Source organism: Phaethon lepturus, unplaced genomic scaffold (genome assembly GCF_000687285.1).
Source record: "Phaethon lepturus isolate BGI_N335 unplaced genomic scaffold, ASM68728v1 scaffold39731, whole genome shotgun sequence".
Classification (NCBI taxonomy): domain Eukaryota; kingdom Metazoa; phylum Chordata; class Aves; order Phaethontiformes; family Phaethontidae; genus Phaethon; species Phaethon lepturus.
This window is the reverse complement of record NW_010520517.1, coordinates 1-8,435: the sequence shown is the minus strand read 5'-3', so window position 1 is coordinate 8,435 and position 8,435 is coordinate 1. Positions and strand designations below refer to the sequence as shown.

At 47.0% G+C, this 8,435-nt stretch overlaps 1 protein-coding gene across 1 annotated transcript in view; it reads left to right on the top strand.

The window, feature by feature from the left end:
- Positions 1 to 8,171, top strand: part of RBM5 (RNA binding motif protein 5) — a gene marked incomplete at its 5' end in the record, with an annotated part of 14,169 nt that extends 5,998 nt beyond the window's left edge. Inside the window, 17 exons of the mRNA XM_010297410.1 lie at positions 35 to 100; positions 248 to 408; positions 1,335 to 1,432; positions 1,893 to 1,980; positions 2,188 to 2,265; positions 2,354 to 2,426; positions 2,947 to 3,032; positions 3,377 to 3,455; positions 3,719 to 3,810; positions 4,392 to 4,556; positions 5,018 to 5,164; positions 5,245 to 5,316; positions 5,727 to 5,906; positions 6,122 to 6,196; positions 6,685 to 6,782; positions 6,861 to 6,990; positions 7,554 to 8,171. Of these exons, the coding sequence (XP_010295712.1) occupies positions 35 to 100; positions 248 to 408; positions 1,335 to 1,432; positions 1,893 to 1,980; positions 2,188 to 2,265; positions 2,354 to 2,426; positions 2,947 to 3,032; positions 3,377 to 3,455; positions 3,719 to 3,810; positions 4,392 to 4,556; positions 5,018 to 5,164; positions 5,245 to 5,316; positions 5,727 to 5,906; positions 6,122 to 6,196; positions 6,685 to 6,782; positions 6,861 to 6,990; positions 7,554 to 7,679 (1,814 nt within the window). The remainder of the gene's footprint in view (positions 1 to 34; positions 101 to 247; positions 409 to 1,334; positions 1,433 to 1,892; positions 1,981 to 2,187; positions 2,266 to 2,353; positions 2,427 to 2,946; positions 3,033 to 3,376; positions 3,456 to 3,718; positions 3,811 to 4,391; positions 4,557 to 5,017; positions 5,165 to 5,244; positions 5,317 to 5,726; positions 5,907 to 6,121; positions 6,197 to 6,684; positions 6,783 to 6,860; positions 6,991 to 7,553) is intronic.
- Between the last annotated feature and the right edge of the window lie 264 nt (positions 8,172 to 8,435).

The following is an 8,435-nucleotide window of genomic DNA, read 5'->3' as shown; positions in this document are numbered from 1 at the left end:
TTGGGACTTAAAATGTTGCCCCCTTCCGATGAAGATTCAGAACAGGAGGTGCCACCTGGAGCAGCAGAAGCCGTTCAGTCTGTGGATTATTACTGTGATAGTAAGTTATCTTTGACTTATTGTATAATGTGAAATGTAAACGGGTACTAAAATCCTTCCTGTACCTCAGACTGCCCGCTGAAAAACTTGAAGTACTCTGGAAAGCCATTCTGTGCACAGCTAATGTCTTACTTTCTTTTCTCCTCAGCCATCATTCTCCGGAACATTGCTCCTCACACAGTAGTGGAATCCATCATGACTGCCTTGTCTCCATATGCATCTCTGGCAGTCAATAATATTCGTCTTATCAAAGACAAGCAGACTCAGCAAAATAGAGGCTTTGCATTTGTGCAGCTGTCCTCTGCCATGGTGAGTGCCTTGCTGACAGTGTTGGAGAGAAGCAGCTTCTTAATGTGCCTCTGTAGTTGAAGCATTTAGAGCCTTTGAGCTGTCTGAAGGACCACCCCAGTTCACCGTGTGTTAAAGCCTTTCATCATTAGCTGCAGTTTGGAAAGAAGCTGGTAGGATGTTGTGAGCACACTGGAAAACTATTTTTGTAGCAGAGTGCTGTTCTGGATTGAAGGCTGGTTTCACACTTCAGTGATAAAAATAATGGTCTGAGTTTGTAATTTGATGACAAAAATTAAGGACTGGAGCATAAACTAGAGGAGAAGGGGCCCACAGAATTGGGCTGCTTCTGCCTTGAGAAGGAGGAGGAGGGGGATCTTGCTGCTCTCTGCAGCATCCAGTGGAATGGTGTAGGATCAGCAGAAACATGCTTCTTGAGGCTACACAGGGAGGCAACAGCCGTAAATTGCAATGTGGGAAATTGCAGCAGGGTACAAGGAAAACCACTTAACTGTGAGGGAGGTCAAATACTGGCACAGGGTCCCTGAAGAGCGATAGACTCTCCCTTCCTGCCTGTATTAAACTTGATCAGCAGCATGATCTGTTTGGACCTGCTTCAGACAGAGTGGAACAATTTGTTGCATGAAAACTGGTGCCTGATCTCTGTCTCTGCTGGCCTCCCTTTTGGAGTAATTTGGGGCAAACATCTGTTTTAAAAAGCTAAGATTTTAGATGATGTTTAATATTCCATGGCCCAAGGAAACCCCCATTATTTGCGGCTACGATCAGTCCCATTCTGCTCTTCTAAGTATGTATGGTATGAGGAGATGGAGGTGTTCTTAAAGCTTTAGCTGCTTTCAGTGTCTGTATGTAAAAAGCTGAAGCTTTGTGAATTTCTGAATCCTCAGTAACCTGCCTTTCATAATAATGAGTATTTCTTGTTGTAGGATGCTTCTCAACTGCTGCAGATCTTACAAAGTCTTCAGCCACCGTTAAAAATTGATGGCAAAACAATTGGTGTTGACTTCGCAAAGAGTGCCAGAAAGTGAGTTGCGAAAACAGGTGGCTTTTTTTAGCACCACCCTCCTCCTTTATATTAGAGACTTGTGGTCACCTAGGCTTTTATTAAGATTACTGTGGCTCCAAAGTTTTGTTTCCCTTCAGTGTCTTGTGTTGCATGAATCCTGCTCCTCACTGTGTGTGAGGAGAGTGAAAGCAGTGTTTCCTACCACCCCTATTTCCAGTCCTCTGAAGAGAACGTCGTAACTGCTTGTGTACACAGCATGCGTGTTTCCTTGGAGACCTAGTGATTCGTTCTCGACTGTGCAACAATGAACCTAAAGTTCCTTTACTTGCCAAGCAGTGCTTTGGCTCATTCATTACAACTGGAGTGTTTTATAACTGCCCAGAAATCCATGTGTAAGGGCAGATTCTACCTCCTTGCATAGGGAGACACTTAAGAAAAAAGCAGTATTTACTTAGATGCATGATTTTTGTGGTTACAGAGACTTGCTTCTCCCAGATGGCAACAGAGTCAGCGCCTTCTCTGTGGCAAGTACAGCCATTGCTGCAGCTCAGTGGTCGTCCACTCAGGTACGATTTGGAGGCTGTTGCTCATAGTCCCGCTTTCCTGAAAATGAAAACATAGTGCATACAATGTCACTGCTGCCCTTTTGCTTGGCTGAACTGACCAAAGCTGCCGTGACAGAGCTGATCTGACAGGCTGGAGCCTAAGTAGTGTTGAAATTCTTAAATGCAGTAACTTGCCTGTTACTGACAAACTACCTGCTCAAATTTCAGCCACAGACTGGAGAAGGCAGCACCCTTGACTACAGCTACCTCCAGTCAGGACAGGATGGATACACACAGTATGCTCAGGTTAGTAGTGGCAGTTGTGCTCTAACCAGGAGGTGGCTGTAATTTGGGCATCTGCTTAGCTTGTGTTGTCATTCATTTCTGCTTGCAGTACTCCCAGGATTATCAGCAGTACTACCAAAATCAAGGAGGAGTGTTGGACACAGACGCGGCTACCATATCAGGTAGTACTTGTGGGAGATGCTGTTGTTTTTAATAATAATTTTGCAATAGTGGTGTTTACTTTAGCCTTGATGATAGTTTGATGGGTAAAGGGAGGCTTAGTTCATTTTGCTCGCAGGATACCTGAATGGGAACGTGTTACTAGAGAACCATAACAAATTTTTTCAAGTGGGACCTCTAGTCTGTGAGATGAAGGAGCAGCCTCTGTTTCAGGCTATTGACAAAAGCCTTGAACTCATAGGAGTGGTGTAAGCAGCTCTAGACAAATCTTCAGCACTAGCAGCTGTCGGAGGCCAGGAATCACTGGCTTTGGGAGCAGAATATTTCCTCCTGAAAAGGAAACTGTTTCTTGTCTGGGTAGAAAATACCCACTGTGTATCTGTCTCCTTTTGAATGTTTATTGCCTTGTTTGGGTGCTGGAGTTGGAATTAGGAGCTGAAACTGTAAACAAAATAATTTTAGCCCTAGGATGAAGTACTGTTTTACAAATTAGTTGGCTTATCCATTATTGCTCTCTGGCAGGAGCTCCGGTCACTACCACCACAGCTGCAGTTGTGTCCCAGAGTCCTCAGTTATATAATCAACAGACAAACTCACCTGACTCTCCGGTAATTACAGCTCTAATTACTCCTTGCTTTCAATGCCAGGGTTATGTGGGATATCTGGCTTAGCTGTGGCGTTTGCTCTTCGAAGTGGGTGGTGGTACAGCAAAGCTGCTGAGTGTCCACGGGTTAGTCACAGTGCTTGTGTTCATAAGTCATCTGCCATTTCTTTTTTGTGATAGTTTTGCTCTTTGTTAAAGGTGAGTGCTATGTGTACTGGTGAAGAGGAGATAGTTATTGCATGTGTGGGGTGGGCTGCTCATGCCTCAGCACTGTGTCCTTGTTTTCTTGTGCCTCAGTGACAAATTTTTGTTGTTGAGGTTCCTGGTTTTGGGGTTGGTTTTTTTCAGACACAATCAGCACCACCTACTACTAGCAGTCAGGCACAAACGGCTCCCCCAACTGGCGTAGTCCCTGGAACCAAGTATGGTAAGCAGTCAGGAGTTGCTCTTGGGGACAGGTGTCTGTCACCGCATAGTGAGAGAGACTTGGCTTTGGCTGAGTGCTCTGTCACCATATGTCAGTGGTGAAGCTGTCCCTGAACAGTGTATTCTGCATGGGTGATTAAGAGCCCTCTACAGGCATGTCTTGCCATCGTGGCTGCTAATAATCTCAGAATTTTACCTGGAATGTAGAAATAATACCTGTCTGAATTCAACTGGAATTAAGTCCCACACTTAATTTTTTTACAGCTGTCCCTGACACTTCCACCTACCAATATGATGAATCTTCAGGATATTACTATGATCCTGTAACAGGGCTCTACTATGATCCCAATTCCCAGGTAAACATGAGTTCTTCCCACCTGTCTTTAACTGTTAAGGCCCATTAGTTCCCTGTCTCTCATCACATGAGTGAAACTAACTTTCCAAGGCGCACAGAGTATTGAATGTAGCAGATAACTCATCAGTGTGCCTAGGGCTGGGACTTGACTTCCCTCTGGTATAGCCCTTCAGTTTTCTCTCCTTTCCTTAATTCTGCTCACAGTTTGGCCTATAACAGGGTTAGCACTTGTCACAGGCACTGTAATTGAGCTATTTCATTGTGGAATGCCCAGTAAAGTGCACTCAGCTCTGGGCTCTGGTGGGTTGTCTCTTGGGAGAGGCAAAAGGTTCACCGTAGTGCTGTTGGGCAGAGTGCCTGTGTTTAGGGACAGAGGCTTCAGCCACTTTCTGCTGTTTGACTCCTTTGTGGAGTCTGCAAAACCTGTTTCAGCTCTGCAAAACACCTTCCCATTTGATGTGGTAGTCTGAATCATGCAGCTTGTTCGGGTGCTCCCTTGGATGCTTAGCTTATATGAGGCATTTAACTGACTCTTTTTTTCTTTCTTTTTTTCTTTCCTTCTTTTTTTCCTCTCTTCGGCAGTATTACTACAATGCCTTAACCCAGCAGTATCTTTACTGGGATGGTGAAAAGGAGACCTACATGCCTGCTGCAGAAGGTATCACGTACCAACAAACAGCTACCACAACCACCACCAAAGAAGTGAAGGAGAAGAAAGAGAAGCCAAAGAGTAAAACAGCTCAACAGGTAAAAGATAAAATGGGATTGTGTAACTGGGCTAAAGTGTTCTGTGGAATGGGATAATAGTTCTCCTTTTTCATGACGAAGTCCCGGGTTATTTGGTGGGGTGCATGTCTGCAATTTGCAGGCATTGTAGAGGGCTGAGGAGAGGTGGAGTTGGCAAGGTTTCAGTGCAGAAATAAGCTCTGCATAGGAGGAATGCATATGGAATCACGCCAGGACCAGTGGGAGTATAACTGAGTTGTCACTTAAAGGATTAGATTGATAAGAAGGGTTTGTATAGTAAAACAAGCAAGCTGCGGTGTCTTTGAACACTGTATACAGGGAAGCAGCTGCACTACATCCAATGTCCTGTGATTTAAAAATAAAAGGTAGTGGGTTGCCATGTTCTGGAAACTGTATGCAAGATTGACTCTGTATCAGTAGCTGTGAGGGAAGCTGTCTGAGCAAACCACTCTGCATTTCAGATTGCTAAAGACATGGAGCGCTGGGCAAAGAGTTTGAACAAGCAGAAAGAGAACTTCAAGAATAGCTTCCAGCCACTGAGCACCAGGGAGGAGGAGCGGAAAGAGTCGGCGGCTGCAGATGCAGGCTTTGCCCTCTTCGAGAAAAAGGTGAAGGTGCTGGCGGTAGCATGCAGTGGGGTGTGGTATGGCAGAGAGCTCAGTGCTCATGACATTCTTGTCTTGTCCAGGGAGCTCTGTCTGAGAGACAGCAGATCTTGCCAGAGGTGATGAAAAATGGGGACGATGAAAATCCACTGAAGGTGAGTATGAGATGCGTGACAGAGGTATTCCCAAAGGTTACTGGTAAAGCACTTCAGAGCAGCTGTAGCAGATACTTGCTTTTCCCACCTGGATTTCCATGGCATCATCTGTAAAAGGTGGTGGTGTTTGCAGTGGTCTGGTGCAAGTGCAGACTGAGATAAGCTGTGATGTATTCTAGCCTCAAGAGCTCAGCTGAGGTTTCTAAAAATGTCTCAAATTATTGTTTGGCTGCTGGGAGCTAAGTCTTGCAGCCACTGTAGTGGTTCTTTTGAGTTGCACCTCATCTTGAGTAATGAGAGGGGGATACCTCTTGCGCAGCAAACACATCTGCAGCCTCTGTTCCCTCTCGAGGCTCTCCTCTGAACTGTAGTGATGCTACGCTCCCCTTAATGCTGTCCTTCCTTTCTAGCGTGGCCTCGTGGCTGCCTACAGCGGTGATAGCGATAATGATGAGGACTTACTGGAAAGAATGGAGAATGAGGAAGAGAAGCTGACTGACTGGAAGAAGATGGCTTGCCTGCTGTGTAGAAGGCAGTTCCCAAACAAAGATGCTCTGATTCGGCACCAGCAGCTCTCCGACTTGCACAAGGTAGTTGCGCTGTGCTGTCAGGAAGGTACTTCTTGGTTGCTGTAACTCAGTGTGTAAACCAAAACCACTCTATGCATGTTGCTGTTTGGAAAACGGCTCCTCTTATAGCAAAAACAGTTGCGAGTGGATTGTTGCTCTCACAGAAGTCAGCTACTTAGTTTAGAAAGATCTGTTGTGCATTTCACATTGTTAATGTGAATCTCCTCTTGTTTCAGCAAAACATGGATATCTATAGGAGATCAAAGCTTTCCGAGCAGGAACTTGAAGCCTTGGAGCTGCGTGAGAGAGAGGTCAGTGTTGACACGAGCAGATGAGTGCCTAATGGAAAGCCTGCACAGATGATGGGTTGAGCTCTCTTTATCCTGACACACGTCACTTGAGATAATCCCTGTAAGCCAGCACCTTCTTGGGTCAAGGCTCAGAGCTGTCCTGTTACATGGAGAGAAGCATCCCGTATTCTACAGCTATGGCTTAGTAGGGGAGGGTCCTTCCACCTCCAGCTCAGGGCTGCCAGACTGGGATCAGAAACCTTTGGCTGGCAATCAGCAGCTAACCCAGCGGTTGCTGGGGCTGGGCTCTTCCTACCCCAGTGCAGGTCCTGATGTGCTCCAGGGACTTGTCTTTGAGGGTCTCTTTTTCTGTGGTGTTAGTCAAGCCATGTTTTAGCCAGCTGCAGGGGACAGCTTTCTGTAATAGCAGGCATTTATCTTACCTCCAGTAGCTCAAAGACGAGTAAAAGTGTCTTTAAATCAGTACTAAATGTGGTTACCTCATGCAGATGAAATACAGAGACAGAGCAGCTGAGAGGCGGGAGAAGTACGGCATCCCAGAGCCCCCTGAGCCGAAGCGCAAGAAGGTCTATGACGCTGGCACGGTGTACGTATCCAAAAGCTCCTTGGCAATTGGTTCAGTACATTCTGAGCAATTAGGTTAACTCATCTCTTCTTTCTGCAGTAATTACGAGCAGCCCACCAAAGACGGCCTTGACAACAGCAATATAGGCAACAAGATGCTGCAGGCCATGGGCTGGAGGGAAGGTTCAGGCTTGGGAAGAAAATGTCAGGGCATCACAGCACCTATTGAAGTAAGTAGAGATGGATGCTTACTTGATGAGGTTTGGTGCCTTTTTTTATCCAGAAGTACTCAGTGCTGAAGATCTCTTGTGGAAGAAACTTCCATCCACAGCAAAGCTACCTCTCTTCACTGCTCCTGCTCCTGTTTTTCCTGTCAGATGCTAGAGCTGGGACAGGCAGCGCTGTGCTTCCTTCCTTCAGCAGTCTGCTCCTGGGCTGCTGTGGCAGCAGGCCTGCACTCGAGCTGCGTGCCCTGGTGGTGCTGGGGTGCCTGCCCTCCTTCTGGCTGCTGGCTGTCCTGGGCACCTCTGTGCTTGGGGCTATGCTGTTGGGCCCTGTCTGCTGTGCAGTTTCATTTCGGCTGCTGTTGGACTGGGGTTGGAGCAGTGTGAAGCCAGCAGGCCTGGGCTGTTGTGTGTGGTCTGGTCTCCCGCTTGTCAGTATTTACAGCTGCATGGGGGATCCCCGGGCAAGCTTGAGAAGCTGTCTGGTCTGATGAGTCTCTCTCTGGTGTCCTGCATGGTGGTGTGGCCTCTCGCTGCAGAGCTGAAGCGTTTTCTCTCTTCCCTTGCAGGCCCAAGTACGAATGAGAGGAGCTGGCTTGGGAGCTAAGGGCAGCTCCTACGGTGTTTCCACTGCGGATTCGTACAAAGACGCGGTGCGGAAAGCCATGTTTGCTCGCTTCACGGAGATGGAGTAATGCGCTCTGGCCCACAAAGTACTTGTTAGCCAGAACTGACTGTTAAACTCTGTAGCCTTGGTGGCCTGGCCGTATTCTGGTTATGGTTTAGAGTTGACCATTTAATTCCCTTGGACTTGTTTCCCTCTCAGCATGTAACACTTCCATGAGCAGGTTCTTCGAACTGCCCCACCTTTCATGCTGGAGAGGTCCTGGTTAGACCGAAGGGGATGCTGATCTTTATATGGTCCTGTATATAGTGTAATGTATTTTGTGTTTGGAGTGTGTTGTCCAGAAGCCGCTCCTGCCCTCTAGAGCAAGGGCAGGGCCTGTTCCCTGTGGTTTCACACTGTCTCTGCTCTTTTGTTGTATTGTCTGTCTTGAGGGTTTTTTTTTTTGAGAACTTTCCTGTACATTTTGTATGATACATCTTTGTATAGACTTTTTGAAGACTTTGATTCTAGTTGCCAGTTCGGCTCATTTCCAAAAGAAATACATCCAGAAATGATCTTATTTCTGTTTCGCAGTGGGTGAATGAAGAATAAGTTGAGAATGCTGCTTGTCCTTTCTGTGGTTCTGCTTCTTCCTTGATGAGACTTCATCCTGTAGCCTCTCCCCCACGCAGCGCTCCCCTCCCTGGCTTCCTTTCGTCCGTGTGCTGTGCCTGTGGCTTTCTCACAGCTTCAGCCTGGACACGGGCTGGCGCAGGAGCGGCTCTCTGCTCTCTTCCCTGCCCTGGCCAGGCGAGCAGAGAGGACCAGCAACACTGGCCTCCGC